Consider the following 27,523-nt stretch of genomic DNA (forward strand, 5'->3'; position numbering starts at 1 on the left):
GATTTTACTGATTAATCTATTTATGATATATCAAACCTGTATAGGCTATCTGGGAATTAACTTTCAATTAACCTGAGAGCATTGCTTCATCTAAGTTAAGTTTGGAAAATGTTAATCATGTCTCATTGTAGACGCCCAATCAATTTTGGATATTATTTGAAAGATCCACTTGAAAAGGTAAATCTGGCAATTTCACTTGTTAGTTAAATTGAATGAGACGTCATATCCAGTCAATTGTGATTGTCTGGATATGTTACCGTGCTCCACGTTTGAATTTCCCCTAGAGATGTACTGGCAATTCTTCCCCACCAGGGTGCAGAATGCTGAAATTAAACGGAAGTACAAAGGTCGGACTTCCGTCGCGCTAGCGGAGAAATTTTAAACGTGTTACGGTGGAGGGTAAAATGTTCCCTCTCTGTTAGCTTACCCGTAATGCTAAGCTATTGCTACTTGGTTCAGGAGTATCCTTCCAAGCACCAAAATAGGAAAGGGTGGGTTTTCTAGTGACGGCTCACCTTAACCCCATTCACCATATTCTGCTGGCGTTTATGTTGACCGGAGCGACACGGTACTTAACTACAAATACGCATACGGTCTGCCCATACTGTGTTAGTGCGGTAGGCAAATTATTCGGCTCGGTTACAGGATAGTTAACTTCTAATTTCTAACCTTACTCTAGAAGTTAATATTGACCGACAGAAATAGTACCGTTTGGCCTAACGGACTAAATCTGGAATTTAATCCTCACTGCTATCGACATAAGACCGGAGCTACTCTAAATAGCTTCTCTCAATGGAAAATGCACAATCACTTTGTTTATATAGCAGGCTGTTTGTACAATTCTGTTTGCACAATTGATATATAGAATTTCACAGCAAAGTCCAATTCTATCTTAGATTCCTCGCACGGGGGCTCCAAATGTCGTGTCTTTGGGTTACCATTAAACGGAAGATATGTTTATCAATTAGCTCCCTGTAATTATTATCACGCGATTAAACTGATTAATCGTTTAATTGTAATTAACTAGGCGATCGGGGCACCAAGGAGAATATTCAGTATACAAAGCTATAATTTTCCTAATATAACTTTCCTGTACTATAATATTATATTCTATTATAGTATAGGTCGATTATCTTCTAGTTTAAAATGGTGTATTTACCTCTAGTCCAGTCTCATTCCAAAACGTCGTAAATTGTTGTATCTGCACGAACCCAGTCTTTACTAAAATCATCCATACATCAATTGTCTTAAAATCATTTATTTACTACACTAAGTAATTAACAGAAAAACATACAAACAGTAATTATCGTCACAAAGGATTGGTATCGGAATGTGCCCTACTGGCTAAACAGGCAGGTCGGCCTGTTGAACAATGGATCATAAAAGGTCGGCTGAGAAGTTACACAGGGTTCATTAATATTAACAATTGACAATTGAAGGCTCACTCATTCGGGAACAATTGCAATCAATATATATTTACGCTCAGTGTGTCGTTCTGATTCTTGTTGGAGAGTTCGGTTCTGTTGGGAAGTTTTGTCCGCGTTCTCTCTCTCGGTTAGAATGGATCTTTCAGAGCGACATTCATTAATGTCGTCATCGAATGCTTGTTTCGTTGGTCTTCGCGTCCAATGATATAATTTACTTAGCTGCAGACTAATAATTAATATCAAAGACTTGTTCTTATTCTGTCAGTATCGATAGTCTAAAAGTTAACCACGTGGTATGGTTCACTTTCAGTAGAGGAATTTGAAGGTAAAACCTATTAGCCAACGGAGTGTAGGCCTGGTCTGGGGAAATGTAAATCCGGGGGTGTTTTATAGTGCCCATAGAACAGCTTGTCAAATGACGCCTGGTCCTGTATGGGTCCCTGGGGGCGTGCCTATGACTGAGTTAGAATTGTATTTCTGTAACCAAATCTATCACATTACATCAGTACATAGCATCTCAATGTCTTACAAAAGCTTTAACCTTATTAATACATTCCATACACCCATATGATGCAAGTCTTAAACTGAGTCTATTATATAAACAGTTTTATGGTAATATGGCTATATTGTCTCTTCTGAGTATCACAAAATGGTACCAAGCGGATCAGTTCGTAGCTGGATTCTTCACCAATCTTCCATACCTTCTCCAGAACACAAAATTTCGCTTGGCTCTCCAATTCTATGAGTTGGAAGAATTTCCTGTGTCTCTCTATGGGCCATGTGGCCAGAGACTCTCCTGGAATTTTAGAGTTTTTACGACCCTTTACACACAGGGTGGATTGTGTGCAAAAGGGAGGGGTCAACTGTCCTCCCTGTACCAAAAGAGGCCAACGTCATGACACCACGCCTTCCCTGTAGCTCAGTTGGTAGAGCATGGTGTTTGCAACACCAGGGTTGTGGGTTCGATTCCCACGGGGGGCCAGCACAGAAAAAAAAAATTATGAAAAAAATGTATGAAATGTATGCTTTCACTACTGTAAGTCTGCTAAATGACTAAAAATGTAAATGTAAACCATACTCCTCCATGGTAGGCTCCTGAGGGATAATTGAACGACCGTTTTACTCCAACATTCCGTAATGTTTTTCTGGATCTTTTTGTGATCCAGTTCCTTTAGAGCCTCTGCTAGCTCCCTTTGTACACCCACAACGTTTGTGCCATTATCAGTCCTGATACTAGACATAGGGCCTCTTCGGCAGATAAATCTACACAAAGCGTTAATGCAGAAAGCTGTGTCTAAGTAGCTAGCAACCTCTAGATGGATGGCACGACAAATAAGGCAGGTAAAAATCACACCCCATCGCTTCACAAGAGAGTGGCCTCGCTTGACCTGTATCGTCCCAAAGTAGTCCATACCCACATGGGTAAAGGGTGGCAGGTCAGGGGTCACACGGTCCTGTGGAAGGTCAGCCATCTTTTGTTCTCCAGCTTTGGCCTGCATACACCTACAGAAGACACAGCTCTTGATGATCTTTCTTGCCAATGAATTGGCACAGGGCATCCAAAAGCGTTGGCTAAGTCTGGACAGCATATGGCCCCTCCCACAATGACCAATCTGCTCATGAATCTGTCATAGGATCAGTTTGGAGATGTGGGAATCTTTTGGCAGTATCATAGGGTTCTTCAGCTCCATAGGCATGGATCCTTTACTTATCTGCCCTCCTACTCTAAGCAGGCCTTTATCCATGACTGGGTCCATCTTACCAATTCCTTTAGCACATTGTCTCTCTTTCTCTATCTTCAGGTGCTGCTTCTGCTCGTAGCAGATAATTGCTTTCTCAGCATCCCCCATGTCCTCCACAGTCAGGCTTTCTGTCTTGACAGACAGCTTGAGCTGGGTCGAGCGCGTAATTCAAACCTTTCTGTTCTGGCTTGATCGGAGCAGCAGTCCTCTTAGCTCCAGCATCCAAGCAACGGCCGTCTTGAGGCTGTTCCAAGTTGAATAGTGCTCGATCAGCTTGCTAGTTGAACTCTCCTCTGTCATGCTCACACTATTTATAGTGACATTCTTACCTCAGGGTTGTCCTGAGGGATAGAGCCCAACTGTGGATTCTTTGGCCATTGTGTTTCTGGTTTCTCCAAAAACTCTGGTCCTGCCAGCCATCTTGAATTCACAAAGGTCTCAATGTTCAGGCCACGTGAGGCGTCGTCAGATGGGTTCTGTTTTGTATTTATGTATCTCCACTGCTCTCCTCTTGACAGATCACGAATCACAGAGACTCTGTTCACTACAAAGGTATGGAATCTTGTAGTCTTGTTGTTGATATATTTCAGTACAGGCTGGCTGTCTGTCCAGAAAGCAGAGTCTTGTAGTTTGATCTGGAGCTCCGTTCTGAGTATGCTATCTACTTGTACAGCTAGTGTTGGTGCTGAGAGTTCCAGCCTGGGGATTGTCATCTACTTAACCTCTATGGGACCGGCGGGACGAATTCGTCCCACCTACGTAACAGCCACTGCCAGCCTGTGGCGCGATTTTCAAAATCTTAAAAATCCTATTACTTCAATTTCTCAAACATATGACTATTTTACAGCCATTTAAAGATAAGACTCTCGTTAATCTAACCACATTGTCCGATTTCAAAAAGGCTTTACAACGAAAGCAAAACATTACATTATGTCAGCAGAGTACCAAGCCAGAAATAATCAGACACCCATTTTTCAAGCCAGCATATAATGTCACCAAAACCCAGAAGACAGCTAAATGCAGCACTCACCTTTGATGATCTTCATCAGATGACAACCCTAGGACATTATGTTATACAATACATGCATGTTTTGTTCAATCAAGTTCATATTTATATCAAAAACCAGCTTTTTACATTAGCATGTGACGTTCAGAACTAGCATACCCCCCGCAAACTTCCGGGGAATTCGCTAACATTTTACTAAATTACTCACGATAAACGTTCACAAAAAGCATAACAATTATTTTAAGAATTATAGATACAGACCTCCTCTATGCACTCGATATGTCCGATTTTAAAATAGCTTTTTGGTGAAAGCACATTTTGCAATATTCTAAGTACATAGCCCAGGCATCACGGGCTCGCTATTTAGACACCCGGCAAGTTTAGCACTCACCATAATCATATTTACTATTATAAAAATGTCATTACCTTTTGTTGTCTTCGTCAGAATGCACACCCAGGACAGCTACTTCAATAACAAATGTTGGTTTGGTCCAAAATAATCCATCGTTATATCCGAATAGCGGCGTTTTGTTCGTGCGTTCCAGACACTATCCGAAATAGTAAAGAAGTGTCACGCGCTTGGCGCAATTCCTGACAATAAAATTCAAAGTATTCCATTGCCGTACGTCGAAGCATGTCAACCGCTGTTTAAAATCAATTTTTACGTCATTTTTCTCGTAGAAAAGCGATAATATTCCGACAGGGAATCTCCTTTTCGGCAAACAGAGGAAAAAATCCCAAAGGCGGGGGCGGTCGGGGTCACGCGCATAAGCTAGTGTCTCTTGATGGGCCACTTGAGAAAGGCGATAATGTGTTTCAGCCTGGGGCTGGAATGACGACATTCTGTTTTTTCCCGGGCTCTGAGAGCCTATGGAAGACGTGGGAAGTGTCACGTTAGAGCAGAGATCCTTAGTAAATGATAGAGATGGCAAAGAAGTTCCAGAAATGGTCAGACAGGCCACTTCCTGTAAAGGAATCTCTCAGGTTTTGACCTGCCATTTGAGTTCTGTTATACTCACAGACACCATTCAAACAGTTTTAGAAAATTTTGGGTGTTTTCTATCCATATGTAATAAGTATATGCATATTCTAGTTACTGAGTAGGAGTGGTAACCAGATTAAATCGGGTATGTTTTTTATCCAGCCGTGTCAATGCTGCCCCCTAGCCCTAACAGGTTAATTGGTGTCACTCTGGACTGACCTAGCACAAATGCAATGTGAAACTTTTCTTCTTTGCCTATGAGCCTCAAGTAGCTTGCAGTTCCGTAGCCTTGTTCACTTGCATACATGAAGGGCACTTTTCGGCATTTGCTGTATGATCGATGAGAATCTCCATATTGCAAATTTACGGTCCCTTACTAGACCTCCACGAATGTTTCTAAAATACACCTACGGCAACGGGCCGTGCACCGGGTCCAGATCTTCCGGGAAGTCATCGAATGGAGTCTCTCAGACATTTGGTTTCCATTTTATAAAATTTTCAAATTTTGGTCATTTTTACGCTGTCCCGGTAAATTCCACCAGATGGCAAATGGAATCTTATTGCAAATGTACAAAACATCCCCAATCACGACATAGCCATTTCTGCTAAATGGAAAAGACTTTTAAGACGAAACTTGGTGAGCATAGCTTTGGACTAATGGGCTGTTAGCCCAGAAACAAGATGGTGTCAAGGCCTCAACGCTTTTTGAGTTAAGTCCATTTTTCTGAGATTAAAGGTCAAAAACGAAAATAGAGTGCTAATTTGACCACTTCACATCAAAGTACATGAACCTACGGTGTCAGGAAAAAAATAACCAGCCATTTATTCTATCGTAATTTACAAGAAACCGTACAATGTACAATTGGTAATGGTCAAAGAAATGTGTTTTGTTTCCAAAAAAGTTACAGATCCAGTTGCGGCGTGTTCAGACGAGTCCGTTAAGGTGGGTTTTGGAGCTCTGTGAGATTAGTCATTTTCTGTCATTTTCTGAAATCAAACACACTCATTCAATCCTCTGTAAATCAATCAGTTCTTAACGTAAAGACGTAAAACTCAATATCCTGTAAGAGCCTACCCCAAGGAGGATATGTGTTCACTTTTAGCTTCCTGTGCCAACCGGAAGGGCCTTAAATTGGGGTCACAGGGGATGTTTAGAAGGGTTAAAAAGGTCAGATCTTTCCAAGACTTCATATGTGTGATTAAGCAACCCTCATGAACTGTAAATCAGTCATGTCTCCCATCAGATTTCCAGGAAAAACTCACACACACACAGCAAGGATAGAGTGACACACTGTGGGGCTTAGAGACACATAGAGCCTGCAATAGTTACCTTTGTTCGAACTATCAAAGAACCGTCAGACCTAGAGCTCTGAAACTTTAGACACCTGTTCTAGAGCTCAAGTCAATAGTGCACAGTGAGTTATGTGGTTCTAGAAGGTTCTCAGACCGAGAAACAGCCTCGTACATTTGCAATAACTTCAATTCATTTTGACCATCACAAAAATTATGACATTTAGAAAAGTCCCAGAGTCGCAAGATTAGGTGCATTGAAACCGCCTTGGCCCATAGAGATGGACCCCAACGTTTCTGTCTGATAGCTAATTCAAGGACCCCGTAGCAACGCCCGGAAAAAGTAGATTATCAGCACCAATTAAGGTCATTGCTCATGCACTGAATGACCTATCGAGCCGAAACTCGGGATTTGGGGTTGCCTCACTTACGCCTACACATAATGTCAGAACTGGACCCGTAGCCAGAACTTAACTACATGTTTTACGTTTTTATCATGGTTTAAACTGAAGGCGCTGTGAATTATGGGCCTGCTCTGAAATATGTGATAGTTGGCTTCTAAACGAGTTGGAAAAAGTGGCTTTGGTGTCAGATGGAATCAGTTTGGTGTCAGAATGATATCTAATTGACTGATGGACGCTGACTTGCTGGCTGACTTTTGTACATTTGCAATATGTTTAAACAGTGATGAACCATCACCAAAATGACAGACTGAAATCAACACCAACGAGCGATGGAGAGGATCCAGAATTACTGCCCAGAATTACTGCCCAGCCATCCCGAGTTATTCGGGCCAGTCACTTTCGCATTCCTGCAGTATTTTTGAGCATGTCAAATTCGTGATGGTAAATGCCCATTGAAAATATTGCAAATGGACAGCCGCGCGCCTAGTGATTGGAACGGGTTACCAGGAGCACATTTTTTAAAATGGTTTTTAATGCCTTTAGGGGGGTGCAAGGGGTCAACAGTTGGGTACTCGTGCCCATCCAATAGCGTCATTTTGGATGTTTTTAAAAAATGTGTTAAAAAACGACAGAGTCCCACTCTCCCTCATCATACATGACAAATAGACCATCTAGGTTGATTCATGGCTTAACATAGTGCTATATATCATTTGGGCAGTATAAATGCCATTTGGACATGGTTCACTGACTTTTGGGTTTGGAAACCAATTTCCTATGATATCATATTGCAAATGGAAAATAACATCCTGATTTGGCACTTTCAATACTTTCATATTGCATTTGGACATTTCTTATGGCATTTGGCAATGGTTCACTGACTTTTGACTTAGACTTTTGACTTCCTATGAAATCATATTACAAATGGACAAAACATACACCTTATGGACAAGTAAAACAAATATGACAATAAAATATGACAAAAGTATGTTCATACAGTTCGTATACATGTTTAATTGACAAAACAATCAAAAGAATTTTGAAAAACGGTCCAGAAAGCACTTTTTTAAGGGGGTGATACGTTCTTTGAAAAAATGTCACATTTTCCAAATTTGACCCTTGGGTCTTGACTTGATGTGCATTTGCAATATGAACATTTACTGTGGAGCACGCTCGCCATCTATTGGATTTTTGCTGTGTGACACTTGGCATTTGCCATATGATATTTGCCATAAGCTTTGAATGAAATACCATCCATTTGAGTGGTATTGGACATCGTGTAAATGTTTCGTACGGTGCCTGTATGTTCCCATTCATTTTTGTCCATTTCAGGGGGGTCTTCCCTTAATAGAAATGATGCATCTGAGCAATTTTAACTGGACCAAAGATTTCAGGTTTCATGCATCTATTCACCTGGAATCTGGAAAGCTGGTCCAACTCTGAGAGCCATCTTTGCCATGGTTTACAGAGTTCCTCTGGAATGGGCTCATCCCAGCCACACTTGATCTTGCAGAGCTCTTGGAGGATCTGCTTGGGCTTCAGAATAAAGGGAGCAAGGAAACCTAGTGGATCATAGACTGAGCATACAGTTGAGAGGATACCTCTTCTGGTAGCTGGTCGGCCCTTGATCATGACTCGGTAGGTGAATAGGTAATTCTCAATGTTCCATTGGATACCAAGTGCTCATTTGAAAGGTAGTTTTTCTCTGTCGAGATCCAGTTCCTTTATCTGCTTCCCTTTATGTTCATCAGGGAGGGAGGCTTATACAGCATGGCTGTTACTGACCCATTTGGTCAACTTAACTTCTATGGGCTAGGTGGGACGGTAGCTTCCCACCAAGAAGAAAATATTGGGTTTGGGAACCTAGAAGTCCGGACAGATGGACTTAATTGTAGGAATAATTGTAGTAAAAAGCTGTCCTTTCTCTCGCTCTCACTGGGGAGTCTAGCTGGACACAAAGCTTTCACTTCACTTCGGTCCCCCTTTCCTCAACATGTTGTGATGGAAATTCAACACCAGGAACACATTAACTTCTATGGGCTAGGTGGGACGCTAGCGTGACACAGCCAGTGAAATATCAGGGCGGAAATTTCAAAAACAACAAAATGTCATAATTCAACTTTCTCAAACATACGACTATTTTACACCATTTTAAAGATACACTTCTCGTTAATCTAACCACATTGTCCGATTCAAAAAGGCTTTACAGCAAAAGCAAAACATTAGATTATGTTAGGAGAGTACATAGACAAAAATAATCACAGCCATTTTCCAAGCAAGGACATGTGTCAATAAAACCCAAAACACAGCAAAATGAAGCACTAACCTTTGACGATCTTCATCAGATGACACTCCTAGGACATTATGTTACACAATACATGTATGTTTTGTTCGATAAAGTTCATATTTATATCCAAAAACAGCATTTTACATTGGCGCGTGATATTCAGAAAATGTATTCCCACCAAAACGTCCAGTGAATGTGCACATCGTAAAACGTAAAATTACGATAATATTCCAACCGGACAATAGCATATTCATTCAAGAAGAAAAAGAAGGAGGGGCATGCTCGCGGGACCGAGCATATCCAATCACTTTGTTGCCAGGCAGACCACTCAGTAACTGAGCTCATATACTCTGCTCAGTGACAGGAAAATGCTCAAACCACTTTCTGAAGGCTTTAGGCAGCCAATGGAAGCCTTAGGAAGTGCAACGTCACCCCACAGACACTGGAGCTTCGATAGAGAATCAAAAGAACTCCAATTCCCAGACTTTTCAGTTCCTGCTTGGATTTTTCTCAGGTTTTTGCCTGCCATATGAGTTCTGATATACTCACAGACACCATTCAAACAGTTTTAGAAACTTCAGAGTGCTTTCTATCCAAATCTACTAATAATATGCATATTCTAGTTTCCGGGCCAAAGTTGTAACCTGTTTAAATTGGGTAGATTTTTCATCCGGCCGTGAAAATACTGCCCCCTAGCCCAGACAGGTTGAATCCACCTTGAGAGCACAGATCCCTGAGATCTCTTGCGAGAGCTATAGCTTGCTGTTCTGTGCTCACTGACTTGAGACAGTCATCAACATAGAAGGTATACAGAACATTATCGGTAACCTCCTTATCATATTTCTGACAGTTTCTTCTGCGGTCCTTCGTATTGCAAAGTTTGCACAGCTTGGTGAGGATACAGACCCAAAGAGATGGACTGTCATTCTGTACTCCTCCAATTCTTAGCTGGAGTCACCCTCTGGTCACCACAGGAAGCGCAGGAAGTCCACGTCGTTCTCCTGCACACGTACCTGGTGGCCCCAGCTCCATAATGGCAATGTTTTCTTGACGGAACCTGAGCAAGACACCTATGAGTTTGTTTGCTAAGTCTGGGCCTTGAAGCAGTTCGTTGTTAAGAGATGTGCCTTTGAAAGACGATGCACAGTCAAACACCACTCGAATGGATCCCTTGCGTTTATGATAGACACCATGGTGTGGTATATACCACAGCCTGCCATCTGTCAGCCGGAGCTGCTCGGGGCACCTTTTCAGCATAGCATTTTTTGATTACCTCATCCATGAAGCCCTTGTATTCCGTAGCAAACACTTTATCCTTCTTAAACTTTCTAATGAGGTTCAAGGTTCACTGCTCTGCCATCAGAGTTGTTTGGCATGACCACATCGTTATTTTGAGGAGGTAAAGGTAAGTTATAGAGGCTATCGTTAAGAGCTACAGAGCTTAATGCCATCTGCATGAACTTGAGATCTTCAGCTGACATCTCACTCTTCCCTTCATGCATTAATCCGTAGCAGTACAGGGGTTAAGTGGACCATTTATCACCCATCCTAATACTGTTCTTACCTAATACGGTCCGTTTCCTTCACTATTAATGATCTGCAAGGGTTCTGTCAACTTTGGGGCATTGACTCCAATCAGCAACTCAATGTCAGCATCAATCTCATTCAGTTGGATTTTCTTTAGATGAGGCCACCTTTGGATATCTTGCTGAGTGGGGATGTTGTCTCTTGTAACCAGGATTTTGCTCTGTGTGTAGGCCTTTGGGAGTTCCAAAAATGTGTTGCTGTCTACGCTACCTACCTCCAAACCAGATACCTCATAGCTCTTGACAGGCTTCTCCTGTCCCATTGTCCGTAGGAGAATTTCCATCTTCTGACCTTTAACATTAAGCTTCCTCATTCATTTCTCTGTACAAAACGAGCTACCAGGATCAAGGAAAGCATAGGTGAACACGGTTTTGGTTCACTTTGCGACCTTCACTTGAACAGGGATTATTGCCAATGTGCAATCCCTAACGGCCCCTGTTCCTTCACTGTCTCCCAATGACACGAAAGCACTGCTGACAGATGTTTGCTCCTGCTTGATGCTACTCTACCCCTTTCTGACCTTTGATCTTCTGACATGGAGATCTCTCATTTCCTTCCATATGTAAAATGGTGGGATGCAGGTCATTCTTTTACATTTACATTTACGTCATTTAGCAGACGCTCTTATCCAGAGCGACTTACAAATTGTGCATTCACCATATTATATCCAGTGGAACAACCACTTTACAATAGTACATCTATATCTTTTTTTTTGTGGGGGGGGGGGGGGTTACTTTATCCTATACCAGGTATTCCTTAAAGAGGTGGGGTTTCAGGTGTCTCCGGAAGGTGGTGATTGACTCCGCTGTCCTGGCGTCGTGAGGGAGCTTGTTCCACCATTGGGGTGCCAGAGCAGCGAACAGTTTTGACTGGGCTGAGTGGGAACTGTGCTTCCGCAGAGGTAGGGAGGCGAGCAGGCCAGAGGTGGATGAATGCAGTGCCCTTCTTTGGGTGTAGGGACTGATTAGAGCCTGAAGGTACGGAGGTGCCGTTCCCCTCACAGCTCCGTAGGCAAGCACCATGGTCTTGTAGCAGATGCGAGCTTCAACTGGAAGCCAGTGGAGTGTGCGGAGGAGCAGGGTGACGTGAGAGAACTTGGGAAGGTTGAACACCAGACGTGCTGCTGCGTTCTGGATGAGTTGAAGGGTTTAATGGCACAGGTAGGGAGCCCCGCCAGCTCCGAGTTGCAGTAATCCAGACGGGAGGTGACAAGTTCCTGGATTAGAACCTGCGCCGCTTCCTGTGTAAGGCAGGGTCGTACTCTGGAATGTTGTAGAGCATGAACCTACAGGATCGGGTCACCGCCTTGATGTTTGCAGAGAATGACAGGGTGTTGTCCAGGGTCACGCCAAGGCTCTTAGCACTCTGGGAGGAGGACACAATGGAGTTGTCAACCGTGATGGCGAGATCATGGAATGGGCAGTCCTTCCCCTTTAGGAAGAGCAGCTCCGTCTTGCCGAGGTTCAGCTTGAGGTGGTGATCCGTCTTCCACACTGATATGTCTACCAGACATGCAGAGATGCGATTTGCCACCTGGTTATCAGAAGGGGGAAAGGAGAAGATTAATTGTGTGTCATCTGCGTAGCAATGATAGGAGAGACCATGTGAGGATATGACAGAGCAAAGTGACTTGGTGTATAGCGAGAATAGGAGAGGGCCTAGAACTGAGCCCTGGGGGACACCAGTGGTGAGAGCACGTGGTGCGGAGACGGATTCTCGCCACGCCACCTGTTAGGAGCGACCTGTCAGGTAGGACGCAATCCAAGAGTGAGCCGCGCCGGAGATGCCCAACTCGGAGAGGGTGGAGAGGAGGATCTGATGGTTCACAGTATCAAAAGCAGCAGATAGGTCTAGAAGGATGAGAGCAGAGGAGAGAGAGTTAGCTTTAGCAGTGCGGAGAGCCTCCGTGACGCAGAGAAGAGCAGTCTCAGTTGAATGACCAGTCTTGAAACCTGACTGATTTGGATCAAGAAGGTCATTCTGAGAGAGATAGCAAGAGAGCTGGCCAAGGACAGCACGCTCAAGAGTTTTGGAGAGAAAAGAAATAAGGGATACTGGTCTGTAGTTGTTGACATCAGAGGGATCTAGTGTAGGTTTTTTGAGAAGGGGTGCAACTCTCGCTCTCTTGAAGACGGAAGGGACGTAGCAGCGGTCAAGGATGAGTTGATGAGCGAGGTGAGGTAGGGGAGAAGGTCTCCGGAAATGGTCTGGAGAAGAGAGGAGGGGATAGGGTCAAGTGGGCAGGTTGTTGGGCGGCCGGCCGTCACAAGTCGCAACATTTCATCTGGAGAGAGAGGGGAGAAAGAGGTCAAAGAATAGGGTAGGGCAACGTGAGCAGGACCAGCGGTGTCGTTTGACTTAACAAACGAGAATCGAATGTCGTCAACCTTCTTTTCAAAATGGTTGACAAAGTCATCCGCAGAGAGGGAGGAGGAGGGGAGGGGGAGGAGGATTCAGGAGGGAGGAGAAGGTGGCAAAGAGCTTCCTAGGGTTAGAGGCACATGCTTGGAATTTAGAGTGGTAGAAAGTGGCTTTAGCAGCAGAAACAGAGGAAGAAAATGTAGAGAGGATGGAGTGAAATCCATCTGGAGTCTGTTATGGTCTTTATTTTTGGGCTGGAAACTGGGTCTTTAATATTGCCAAACAATGGATATTGGTCTCTCCATGAAAGTCACAAGGTCGCGGAATTTGGCTCTCTGAAACATCAAATGCCGTTGACCTCCATCTCTCTCTTAGCTTGTATGGAAGTTTGGATACAATCAGCTTCAAACTGGAGGGAAGGTTGAGCTCTTCCATGTATTCCTGGTCTTGCATAGTATTGTAACAGCCTCGCAGATAGAGCGCATAGCTATAGCTTTTCCATCATCAGCCTTAACAGGATTCCAGTTCAGAGCCTTTTCCATGAAAGCAGTGGTGACTTTTATTTCATTGCCAAAGTGCTCCTCCAGCAATCGTTTAGCCTCAGTAAAGCTCCTTCGCGCATCCATATGAAGACAGCTGCTGACCAGATCCCTAGGCTGACCGGAAGTGAATTTCTCGAGATAGTAGAGCCTGTCTTCACTGCTACTTGTCTTGGCCTCTATGCCATGCTCAAATGCCTGCATAAAGGACTTGTAATCCAAAGGATTACCCTCAAATGTTGGTATCTCCCTAGCTAGGAGTGTAGCCTGTTTATGTTGTACTATGAGCAGGTCAGCTATCTCGTTCTGCCTCTTCCTAATGCTGGATTCAAAATGGACTCTAGTAATGTCGACGGTAAGTCTAAGGCCCTTTGCAGTGGGGTTTTTGGAACAGCACCTAACTTTATGAAATCTATAAATGCACTGGGATTTTTTCAGGTAAGCATTCATTCCATTTCGGTTGGCTCCTTCAGAGACTTGTGAATCCGTTTGAATGCTCTCAAGGATCTTTAATTTAGCATCTGATGCTGCTACTTTTGCTTTCAGTTCCATTGCCTCCTTGGCTGACTGCAGTCGAGCCTTCTCCAAATCCAATGCATGCTTTTCCTTTAATATAGCCGCTTGATGTTCTTGAACCTCTTGATTCAGTCTTTGAAGGCCTCTGTGATGGCACATTAAAAATACTGTCATCTGGGTCAACCATTGTTTGTGGGTCCTGTTGAGTATTTTTCATTGTTTCCAACTCGTTCAGAAATTCTGCAAACGATTCCATCTTTCCAATCAATTGTGTCATTTTCCTTTCATTCATCTGGTAACACCGCACCTTAAATTCAGTGAGGATCGAATCAAATATTTCAACAGCTTCATTCACAATTTCAACATTTCCTTCCTCAAGCAAAGCTTTGATTTTGTTGATTTTGCGTGTGCACCATCCAAGTTTTCCTCTACGTATAGAGCTGAGCTACTTTTTCTGCCATAGCAGTGATTTGGGTTTGACATTAAGACATTTATTTCTCTTTTTATTCACAATGACACTTTGTCGTTTTAATACGTTTACACGTTTTGAGTCGCGCAGTTTATTCCATCCTTTGATTGCACTCTAGCTCAGTCGGTATATTTTATTTCAACATGCAACGTAATTCCATTATTTTTGTTGATTTGTTTAGTATTTTAGTATTTAGTATTTCCGTTTATCAAACATTAGCGCCCATCGGCACTTTCATCCTTTGTTTGACCAAACACAATACAATTGTATGGAACCAATGAGTTCATTCATAAATTCTCAGTGGTTACTCACGACTGCAGAACTGTAGGACTTGAAATCTTTCCAGAGAACTGTCCTCCCGGTCCAAGTGCGCTCAGGTGAAGAACAATAATCCAGCATGTGTAACGGAGCTTTTCTTCGGCTGAGTTTTTTGACTAATGTAATGGCATATTTTCTGCCCTGCCGAGAGAAGGGCTATTTCAGACACACACTCACCGCAGGCTTTACTGCACGTCCGTAGAGATGATGGCAGTGTGGCTTCATCGTTCAAGCATATAAAACTTACAGACTTTCTAATATAGAAGATGGGTAAACGAAAATGTTCCTTATAATTCCTCTATTTCTAATAACTTATAAGTGCAATAAATGAAGGCTATTGTGTGCAGTAAATTCAAGATATCATGTAAGTGCGAACAAAAAACTATTCCGCTCCCCCATCTAACCAAGACTCCTCCTCGTAGGCCCGACTTCCTCCCTCAAATAACCTTTCCTCCTCCTGTAGCCACCGCACTGACCGCAAGAGGGGTATTCATCTCCAATAATGGCTTCGCACTAATAATTAAACTAATAATGCTCTGGTTATTGTATACAAATACAAATTGGCTATTTGGCTCTAAGAACAGCTTAGCACACTCTTGGCATTCTCTCAACCAGCTTCACCTGGAATGCCATCCCAACAGTCTTGAAGGAGTTCCCACATATGCTGAGCACTTGGGCTCCTGAGTGGCGCAGCGGTCTAAGGCACTGAATCTCAGTGCAAGAGGCGTCACTATAGCACCTGGTTTGAATTCAGGCTGTATCACATCCGGCCGTGATTGGGAGTCCCATAGGGCGGTGCACAATTGGCCCAGCGTTGTCAGGAGTAGGCCGTCATTGTTTTGCCTTTACCTCCCTTATCTCACCTCATTTGCTCAAATTGTATATAGACTTATTTTTCTACTGTATTATTGACTGTATGTTTGTTTTACTCCATGTGTAACTCTGTGTTGTTGTCGCAATTGTAAATGAGAACTTGTTCTCAACTTGCCTACCTGGTTAAATAAAGGTTAAATCAAAAAAATAAAAGGCAAAGGGTGGGTACTTTGAAGAATCTCAAATACAAAATATATTTTTGATTTGTTTAACACCTTTTTGGTTACTACATGATTCCATGTGTTATTTAATAGTTTTGATGTCTTTGTCATTGACCAATGCTTGAAAGATTGCAGGTGAGTTATTACACAATGTAGAAAATAGTAAAAATAAAGAAAAACCATTGAATGAGTAGGTGTGTCCAAACTTTTGACTGGTCCTGTACGTCAAAATGTAAACCAAACTAGTTGCAACTGGTATTCCTGTGACGAAAGGTTGGACCCAGGTGCAGAGAAGAGACCAGATGAGGAATCAGTGGTTAAGGATAAACATACTTTACTGAGAAACAGTAGCTGCAGGATCACAGTACACTTAGGGGAAAAACAACAACTAAGTCTCGAAAACTTACTCAGCAACCACCCACACACAGTAAACAATTCTAGCTTCTGCAAAGGACAACAGAAAACACACCTATTTTATCAGGGAAATCAGGAGTGAATTGGACACACCTGACTGTCGTTAATGTCTCTAGGATGGTTAGGTGGAATTCCACATTCCACCAGAGGTAATATTTTGGTATAATTCTGGAGATTCCCCTGGGTAGGACTAATCAAGTGCACTTATGTGGGCTACCAACATACTTGCGTGCAAGCAGGCATGCCCTCTGTCATGTATGTAACATAATGTAATATTTTGTCTCAGCAGAAATGTCATACTGTAGTAGTCAAATCTCCAGTGTATGGTGTAGGCTACCTACCTACACGCATGCAAGCATACATACATACATGCTTACAGGCACAACATTTCTTGAGACAACACCCACTTGAGTATGACACACAACATCAACCCATGTAGCTAAGTAACACTGTAGGGTACAGTATTCTGCACTACCATGATGCGTTCTCCATTTGTTAATCCCCCTCCCCCATGGCATGGTTGCCATCCATGCCCTACTTTACGGTGCAGTAAACATGTATGTCTCCAGCCATCTACAGTCTGAGTGCATGGCAGGGAGGTGGAGAACCCCTCGTCTCTATAACCCACTCTCCACCACGCAGCCAGACGGAGAGCACTTAAGTCATATCAGCTGCTTCTTTAGGGGGAAGAGTGGATTTGATGGCAGGGATGTAGGGAGGAGTGTCTGGCACGCTGGTTGGCTTTGTGTGTTTGAGGAATTCCTGTAGCAAATGTGTGTTTTTCCATTCTTCCATCCAGCCCAGATCTGGCCATGCCTCGGGCCGGAGTAAAACCCATCTGAACCCGACTGTGGCAGCTGAGCTCATTACAGTCCTCGAATCCCACAAGGCTGACAGGCCAGTTAGCTCCCAGAGTTACCTTTAATCCAATCAGCTGTTTCAACATCACCTTTCGCATACAAAGTGTATTGGGCCAGCTATATAGCAATGTCTAGCATCCAACACCATCCTTGGTCAAAAGAATCCCATATGCCGAGAGCCTAGATAAGGGGTAGGTTCGGTCATTGCAAAGGGGTGCTTGAAATCAAGGGTGTACGTGCATATACATTGTTTCATGAAGGTGCTTCTGCAAAGGCAACCCTGGAGCCATCCATGAGAATTCTCTGGGGGGTTTTGCCAAAATTACAACTGAGCAGGAAATATTACAGACTGTGGCTTTATTGAAGAACCCCATCACCTGAGAGCCTCTCAGATACATTTCACATTTTTAGTCATTTAGCAGACACTCTTATCCAGAGCGACTTACAGTTGTAAATTCATCCATTTCATTTCATGCATTTTTTTTTTTTTTTGTACTGGCCCCCCATGGGAATCGAACCCACAACCCTGGCATCGCACACACCACACTGGCCTTGCAAACACCATGCTCTACCAACTGAGCCACAGGGAACATTTCAAAAATGCATTATTACAAGTGCTTTTCAAGACACCAAAAGTCACTTTACATAATCAGCAATAATCATCAAGATAAGGCAATACAATCACATTAAAATCAGCAAGAATCTAAAAGTACACTGAACATGATGACTGACTAACCAGGGGAGTAATGTTAAAACATGAATTCTCTCCCAATCTGTTGATATTACAGCTTTCTGGAACACATGAATGGAAGTTGCATCCAGCAGGGTGCATCATTCTGCCTGAAGTCATCTGGGAAAGAGGGTAATACAGAGAAAGATATATATTTTTATGTAACTAAAAAGGGAACACATTACCTTGAAAATGTATTTTTACATCTATCAAAATGTTTGATGAATAATGTGAGGGTGAGTGCTCTGGCGACAGCATCGTACCTCCATAGTTCATCTCCATACAATGCTCATGGCCATTCGTGTTGTCGTTCCCAGCACCATGGTTGCTGTTATCGGGTTGCCCCTGGCCCCAGTTCTGGTAGCTAAACCTGGACCCATCGCTCCACAGCCAAAGACCCTCCTAAAGAGCATACAAGCAGATGTGTAACCAGCAGACACTATACATGATATAAAAATGATTTAACCATGTTTTGAAGCGACAGTGGAGTAAAACAAGCTTATATTTCGGGTAAGGCACCACTAGGCATTTATAATTATATTCTCAAAGAATCAACGCATCTTACTGTATATGTTTCAGGAGTGTTAAACAGAGTGCTTCTGACCTTGATGGCATCGTTGGCTCCAATCCAGGTGCGCTGGGCTCCGTTGGCACTACTTTGGATGACTGACTGAAGGAAGTTATACTGGGAGAGGCTGTGCACTGATGCCAGGTTACCTCCCAATAACAAACAGTAATGCTAGAGAGAGACAGAGAATCACACAAAGGTAGAATATTTTGTTTCATTTTTATAACCTTTATTTTGACAGGTAAGTCATACTGAGACTGGGGTTTCTTTTACAGATGAGCCCTGCATAAATACTATCAAAAACCTACAATATATATTACAAAACATATTAACAACAGACACATATATCAACATAGATGTCTCCAATATTTACTCTGAACTGACAAAGTGGGACCAGGACATCTAATTTCAGAGAGCTCTGTAAATTGTTCCAGATGAAGGGCACAAAAAACAAACAGCAGCTTTACCCAACTCTGTGGAGAATCTTAGGGGCCTCCAGTGTTATTCAAGCCTGGGACTGGGTTTGGTCATTTGGAAGTCTAAATTGAATTAATGATGATAGAGATATGGGAAGTTTCTGCATTAGTTTCTGAATATAAAGATAAAGAGAAGGAATAGCATGTAAAGGTGTAGTTTAGAAACCCGGTTAAACACTCTAATCCTATGATGTTTAGAATGAGTAAATCTGTTCCTAAATATGGACATGTACAGGTACCTCTGCCTCTGGCCATTTGGCCATGATGGGGACGTAGTGATAGCAGCGTGTCCTATAACTGTGCCAACCAGGTGGGCATGATGAACTCCTGGTTTGTAGTCCCTGCATCTCCTTTCCTCCCATCTCCTCAGACTCTGTAGGGGGGAGAGATATAATGCAATATCATGATGAAATGATTAGTTCAGACAACACAATCTGAGTGGTCAAAAGTGCGTTCCAGCCGTGATGTTATTGAACACAGCACCACGGCTATCTGTGCATTATCAGTCCATTAACATTAGCAAGCCAACGCAATATTATAGTTTTCTGCAGGTTTCAGAAATCTTGTTGATGTGGGATAAGGCATTTTACCGATTGGCAGGTTGCGTATCAGGTTCTCCATAATTTGATTCTCTGTGTCACTCAGATCCCCTACAACAAAGAGAGACAAAGACAGAGGAAAGATGAATACTCATGTGCTCTTTAAAGTGTAGAATGATATAATCAAACTGCATCTGATGAGTGTGAACAGGTAATCAAACCATTGTTAAGAATACCTCTACTACCTACACTTCAATAAACACCTCTGTTATCTACACTGTAACTACAAGGAGTAAACAAAAATCTGGTGGAAACTGAGGTATATCTCTCTTACTTGCATCACCCAGAGCAAAGGCAGCACTGAGAAGCAGAAATATGGTCAACATCATCATGGTGATACTCTCCTGAGAAAAAGAGAGAGAAAGAGAGATAGAGACTTAAGACAAATTCAGCGTCAGACAGTGAGTGCTTTAGAACGTAGGTGGAGGTGAGTATAGTGGACTTACCTGTTGTATAAGGAATCTCTGGTAGGTTCTGTTTAGTTGGAGAAAGGGGAGCAGCTATATACACCTGACCACAAGGAAGCAACTCTAGTTTATCAATAGTTAACTCATATATTATCAATTTCCTTCTCGTAGTGAGTTTATCAATCAAAGAGATGAGCAAAGTACAGAGAGAGATCTGTACTTTGCTCATATACAGTGCATTTGGAAAGTATTCAGACCCCTTGACTTTTTACACATTTTGTTACATTGCAGCCTTATTCTAAAATGGATTGAATTGTTTTTTCCCCTCATCAATCTACACACAATACCCCATAATTACAAAGCAAAAACTGAAATGTACATAAGTTTCAGACCATTTACTCAGTACTTTGTTGAAGCACCTTTGGCAACGATTACACCCTTGAGTCTTCTTGGGTATAACGCTACAAGCTTGGCACACCTGTATTTGGGGACTTTTTCCCATTCTCCTCTGCAGATCCTCTCAAGCTGTCAGGTTGGATGGGGAGTGTCGCTGCATAGCTATTTTCAGGTCTCTCCAGAGAGGTTCGATCGCGTTCAAATCCAGGCTCTGGCTGGGCATCTCAAGGACATTCATAGACAATCCTGCATTGTCTTGGCTGTGTGCTTAAGGTCGTGTTGGAAGGTGAACCTTCACCCCAGTCTGAGGTCCTGAGCGCTCTGTAGCAGATACTTTGCTCCGTTCATCTTTCCCTCGATCCTGACTAGTCTCCCAGTCCCTGCCGCTGAAAAACATCCCCACAGCATGATGCTTACACCACGCTTCACCGTAGGGATGGTGCCAGGTTTCCTCCAGACGTGACGCTTGGCATTCAGGCCAAAGATTTCAATCTTGGTTTCATCAGACCAGAGAATCTTGTTTCTCATGGTTTGAGAGTCCTTTAGGAGACTTTTGGCAAACTCCAAGCAGGTTTTCATCTGCGTTTTACTGAGGAGTGTCTTCCGTCTGGCCACTCTACCATAAAGGCCTGATTGGTGGAGTGCTGCAGAGATGGTTGTCCTTCTGGAAGGTTCGCCCATCTCCACAGAGGAACTCTGGAGCTCTGTCAGAATGACAATCGGGTTGTTGGTCACCTCCCTGATCAAGGCCCTTCTCCCCCGATTGCTCAGTTTGTTCCGGGTTGCCAGCTCTAGGAAGAGTCTTGGTGGATTCAAACTTCTTCCATTTAAGAATGATGGAGGCCACTGTGTTCTTGTGGACCTTCAATACTGCATAAATGTTTTGGTACCGTTCCCCAGATTGGTGCCTTGACACAATCGTTTCTCAGCGCTCTACGGACAATTCCTTCCACCTCAGGCTTGCTTTTATGCTCTGACATGCACTGTCAACTGTGCGACCTTATATAGACAGATGTGTGCCTTTTCAAATCATGTCCGTTCAATTGAATTTACCACAGGTGGACTCCAACCAAGTCGTAGAAACACCTCAAGGATGATCAATGGAAACAGGATGCACCTGAGCTCAATTTCAAGTCTCATAGCAGAGGGTCTGAATACTTATGTAAATACGGTATTTCTGTTTTAATACATTTGCAAACTTTCTAAAAACCTGTTTTTGCTTTGTCATTATGGGGTATTGTGTGTAGATTGATGAGGACATTTTTTTATTTAATCCATTTTTGAATAAGGCTGTAACATAGCAAAATGTGGGAAAAGGGAAGGGGTCTGAATACTTTCAGATTGCACTGTGTACCAGTGGTGGAAAAAGTACTAATTTGTTATACTTGAGTAAAAGTCAAGATACCTTAATTGAAATTGCTCAAGTGAAAGTCACCAGGTACAATACTACTTGAGTAAAAGTATTTCATTTTAAATATACTTAAGTATCAAAAGTAAAAGTATAAATCTTTGCAAATTCCTTAGATTAAGCGAACCAGACCGCACAATTTTCTTGTTTTCTTTTTTTACGCATAGCCAGGGGCACACTCCAACACTCAGATATAATTTACAAACGAAGCATTTGTGTTTAGTGAGTCCATCAGATCAGAGACCATAGGGATGTTCTCTTGATAAGTGTGTGAATTGGGCCATTTTCCTGTCAGGGATAATGTATGCAGTAAAAAGTACATTATTTTCTTCAGGAATGTAGTGAAGTAAAAGTAAAAGTAGTCAAATATTAATATTAAAGTTAAGTACACATACTGAAAAAAACTACTTTAGTACTTTAAATTAATTTTACTTAAGTACTTTACACCACTGCTGTGTACCTTGTTCAGTGTACCTTGTTGTCTGACAGAAGAAGGGAAGGTTGGGTTACTAGAAGGAAGTCTAGGTAATTGGTTATATTCTGTTCATAAACCTAGCTAGGTCAGCTGTTTAGTTGTTTTGTTACATTACAGGATGAAAAACAACATTGAAACCATCTCTGGTGAATCTCTGGGCTTCCTCATGTGATGTTCATGTTGATGATAATGATGTGAAGAAGAAGGTCATCTGCACCACTCTTAATGATAGAGGCTAATGCAGTATCCTGTAACGATTACAGCTTACTGGAATGAGTACTGTTCTCAACAATGCTTGAATATTTTGTATTATTCAGAAACACTCTTGGCACTACTTCTGTATGGTACAATGTATCGGTGAAGTATGAAAATGTATCACTACACACAGCGATGTAGAAATAGTTCTGGATTTGAATGTAGTTTTTACATTTTTAGAGATAATGCCTCTGACATTTCAATGCCACAGCAACGTCAACTGTCTTTTTTGGGCGGAAAAGTTGGAGCGGTTGTCGTGGAATATTCTAATCAAGAGAGAGACCTGTCATTTCTTCAAACAATCATCTTTATTTAATATTGATTAATTATTGCAATAATGAAACCATCGACCCCACACTCCGAAATGCTTAAAATCATACATAGTATAGAGCAGGCCTGGGCAACTACAGTCCTCAGGGGACTGATTGGTGTCACACTTTTGCTCCAACTCCAACTAACACACCTGACTCCAATAATCAACTAATCATGATCTTCAGTTTAGAACGCAATTAGTTTAAATCAGCTGTGTTTGCTAGGGATGGGGGAAAAGTGACACCAATCAGGCCCCCGAGGACTGGAATTGCCCAGGCCTGGTATACACGGTCTTTATATAGCTAACTTCAAAATGCTTATTTATGGCTGTCTCCACCTCTCCCATGTAGATTGGGGCACCATAAACCACCCTGGGTTCATCCTGTCATTTATCTGCACATTTACTCCTCCAGGCTAAGTTTCCTAGATGCAAGGATTAGAACAAACAATGAGATGTTTGTTCTATTCCTCCACGCTCTCTCTATCTCGAGTCACACACACACACACACACACACACACACACACACACACACACACCCCACATCTTATCTATGAATGCAGGCTCAGTTAAGCCGGAGACATAGGTCTAATCACTAATCATAGAATGGAATGTGTCTAAAGTGTTTTATCACCAAGGCATCACTTAATCAGTTACCAGCCCAAGCTTCAAAAGACGTCTCTCAGTTCACTCAGAATGAAGAGAGAGAGTTCTAAGAAACCTATTCTATTGCCTGAAAGCAACCATTCGGTACAAAAACAGTATCATAACATAATCTTGTTTTACCCCTTTTCTCCCCAATTGATAGTTACAGTCTTGTCCTATCACTGAAACTCCCTTACGGACTCAGGAGAGGCGAAGGTCAAGAGCCATGTGTCCTCGAAACACAACCCAGCCAAGTCACACTGCTTCTTGACACAATGCCCACTTAACCCAGAAGCCAACCGCACCAATGTGTCAGAGGAAACACCGTGCACCTGGCAACCTTGTCAGCATGCATGCGCCCAGCCCACCACAGGAGTCGCTAGAGTGAGATGGGACAAGGACATCCCAGCCGGCCAAAGCCTCCCCTAACCCGGACAACACTGGGTTTATTGTGCACCGCCACATGGGTCTCCAGCTGCGACCGAGCCTGGACTCAAACCAGGATCTCTAGTGGCACAGCTAGCAATGCAGTGCCTTAGACCACTGCGCCACTCAGGAGGATATAATCTTGTAATTTTGCTACCATACGGTCCTGCATCGAATGAATCAATAATCTCAACCCATTACTCTAGCATCCAGTCAGGCCTATTTCCAGCCAGAGAGAAGAGAGACATTCAGTACATTTACCTTGCAATAAGCAGAATAGGAAAGAGTGGAATGAGCTCATGGTCATACGGTACTGCATGATGGTTCATATTGCAACAATGAAAAGGCTTGGAAATATAATGAATGAGACTAGGAATAATGATGTGTACTTGACCTGATTGAGGAGACATGTTTAAATGAAGACAATAAGTGATTTCATATTGGTGTGTTGTCTAGCAGTGAAATAAGATTTCTAGAAGAAGTTTTACCTACGGCCTCCTACTGTGAGCTATGTCAATGTTTCGGTTCTTCCAAGCACGCTTCTTTCAAGTGACTTAATTCACGGTTACAAAAGCATGATATACAGCTAAGTAATGCTCAAATACAGTCTGGATACCACTGTCGTGACTTGACTATCATTAATGTGATGACTGCTAATCATCGAATAATTACCTACTACGTTTAATTATTGCTCAATTAAATTAATCATGTAACAATTCTGTCTCAGCCACCAGTATTTATGCTGCAATAGTTTGTGTCGGGGGGTTAGGGTCAGTCTGTTATATCTGGAGTATTTCTCCTGTCTTATCCGGTGTCCTGTGTGAATTTAAGTATGCTCTCTCTAATTCTCTCTCTCTTTTTCCTCTTTCTTTCTCTCTCTCTCGGAGGACCTGAGCCCTAGGACCATGCCTCACGACTACCTGGCCTGATGACTCCTTGCTGTCCCCAGTCCACCTGGTCGTGCTGCTGCTCCAGTTTCAACTGTTCTGCCTGCGGCTATGGAACCCTGACCTGTTCACCGGACGTGCTACCTGTCCCAGACTGCTGTTTTCAACTTTCTCGAGACAGCAGGAGCGGTAGAGATACTCTGAATTATCGGCTATGAAAAGCTAACTGACATTTACTCCTGAGGTGCTGACCTGTTGCACCCTCTACAACCACTGTGATTATTATTATTTGACCCTGCTGGTCATCTATGAACATTTGAACTTCTTGGCCATGGTCTGTTATAATCTCCACCCTGCACAGCCAGAAGAGGACTGGCCACCCCTCATAGCCTGGTTCCTCTCTAGGTTTCTTCCTATGTTCTGGCCTTTCTAGGGAGTTTTTCCTAGCCACTGTGCTTCTACACCTGCATTGCTTCCTGTTTGAGGTTTTAGGCTGAGGTTCTGTACAGCACTTTGTGACGTCAGTTGATGTAAGAAGGGCTTTATAAATACATGTGATTGATTGATTGATTGACAATTAACTCATTAGGAATTTGGGGCACCACGGGAAAAGTTTATTTAATGAGTTACCATTTCCCGAATTAACTCAAGAATATATCGATATCATACCAGTCATCAATTAATCATTTCCTCATATCAGTTTCATTCTGAATGTCATTGACTTCATACATTTGCATGAACCCCAACCTAAGTGATGAATCAGCGATTCACAAATTGGCTTAATTATTTATTTACTAACTAAATAATCACACAGAAATACATAAACACACACACACGTATAGGTTATTGATTACTAACATAATGCAAAGAAAACAGTTTCTAGTGGACTAACCCGATAAGATGGCTTGTTACACAATGTAAAGGAAGTGGGTAAAGATAAAAAGGTGGAGAGACAAAGAGTGGACTTATCGTACATACATTCGGAATCTATGCTCACCGTAAATATGAATATTTAGTACCTTAATAACCGCTCATTTGTATTAGAAATGCAACATATATTTACTCGTAGATGTCTTTCTCTGTCGTCTCTCTGTTGAAACAACTCGATCTGTCTATGGGGAGTAGTTCAATGTAAGTCTCTGGTTGTCCACCAGAGGTCACAATGTCCATCTTAGTTGTAGGCTTCTTTTGTTCTGGAGTGTTCTTAGAATGAATACTTCAGGTGTATCACACGGTGGTGAGAGGGATCTGTCTTCCCACCCGTCTAGGATCAATTGTCCTGGACTACTTTACACGCAGAGCTGCAGACGGTGCATGTTTTGGTCTAGTCTTCACATTCTTCACTTGTCGAGATTTTCAGAGGGCCTTACCATTTTCTGGTCTTGTAGTTTCAACCATTTCAACGTGTGGACCATGTCCTCACATTCTCTGGTCTGTATTTAAATTCTCAGGTCTGTATTGAAATTCTCAGTGTGTCCTTTTAAGCACTCTGGCCTTGGAGGGCAGTTGCAGCATGTGGACACGAACTCTGACCTCATTAGGGGCGTGGCTTAGTTAGTGCGCAACAGACATGAAAACCATTATCTCATTAGAAGACTAAACTCACAGTTTAACTTATCTAGGGCCAGTGGGACGATTTCGTCCCACCTACGTAACAGCCAGTGGAATCCCGTGGCGCGTTATTCAAATACCTTAGAAATGCTATTACTTCAATTTCTCAAACATATGACTATATTACACCATTTTAAAGACAAGACTCTCATTAACCTGTTTGGGCTAGGGGGCAGTATTGAGAATTTTGGAAAAAATATGTGCCCATTTTTAACTGCCTCCTACACCAACTCAGAAGATAGAATATGCATATTATTGTTCAGGTTTGGATAGAAAACACCCTAAAGTTTCTAAAACTGTTTGAATGGTGTCTGTGAGTATAACAGAACTCCTATGGCAGGCAAAAACCTGACAAGGTTTCATGCAGGAAGTGGCCTGTCTGACAAGGAGTCGTGCGTCTTGCATCTGTTTATTGAAGAGTAAGGATCTTAGCTGTAACGTGACAATTCCCAGGGCTCCAATAGGCTCTCAGAACCCGGGAAAAACCTGAACGATGACGAGGCAGCCTCTGGCTGAAACAGATTATCGCCTTATCCAAGTGGCCGATCAGAGGACCATTGAATGAGGCGTGTGCACGATTCGCCCCCGTGGAGAAATTTCATTCGGCTGTTTAGCTTATTGCAGATTCCCGGTCGGAATATTATCGCTTTTCTACGAGATAAACAGCGGTTGACATGCTTCGAAGTACGGTAATGGAATATTTAGACATTTTTTGTCACGCCATGCGCCATGCGCACGACCGTTATTTACCATTCGTATAATGTCTAGAATGCACGAACAAAACAGAGGATATTTGGATATAACGATGGATTATTTGGGACCAAACCTACATTTGTTATGGAAGTAGAAGTCCTGGGAGTGCATTCTGACGAAGAACAGGAAAGGTAAGAACATTTTTCTTATAGGAAATAGGATTTTGGTGAAGGCTAATCTTGCCGGGTGTCTAAATAGCTAGCCGTGATGGCTGGGCTATGTACTTAGAATATTGCAAAATGTGCTTCATCCGAAAAGCTATTTTAAAATCGGACATATCGAGTGCATAGAGGAGTAATGTATCTATAATTCTTAAAATAATTGTTATGCTTTTTGTGAACGTT

At 42.5% G+C, this 27,523-nt stretch overlaps 1 protein-coding gene across 2 annotated transcripts; it reads right to left on the reverse strand.

Annotated features, from left to right (window-relative positions):
* Positions 1-17,573: 17,573 nt before the first annotated feature.
* Positions 17,574-20,178, reverse strand: LOC106576106 (ladderlectin). 2 transcript variants are annotated; one of them, XM_014152992.3, is made up of 7 exons: positions 20,053-20,178; positions 19,881-19,950; positions 19,598-19,657; positions 19,247-19,380; positions 18,568-18,702; positions 18,227-18,365; positions 17,574-18,083 (listed from the first exon to the last, which is right to left on the reverse strand). In XM_014152992.3, exons 2-7 carry the CDS (start codon positions 19,936-19,938, stop codon positions 18,016-18,018), a joined length of 594 nt encoding a protein of 197 aa, XP_014008467.1. In that variant the 5' UTR covers positions 19,939-19,950; positions 20,053-20,178; the 3' UTR covers positions 17,574-18,015. The 2 variants fall into 2 exon arrangements, with proteins under 2 accessions (XP_014008467.1, XP_045555655.1); XM_045699699.2 differs by having other exon boundaries at positions 19,598-19,660; positions 20,053-20,073.
* Between the last annotated feature and the right edge of the window lie 7,345 nt (positions 20,179-27,523).

Source organism: Salmo salar, chromosome 17, assembly GCF_965601325.2.
Source record: "Salmo salar chromosome 17, fSalSal1, whole genome shotgun sequence".
Lineage (NCBI taxonomy): Eukaryota > Metazoa > Chordata > Actinopteri > Salmoniformes > Salmonidae > Salmo > Salmo salar.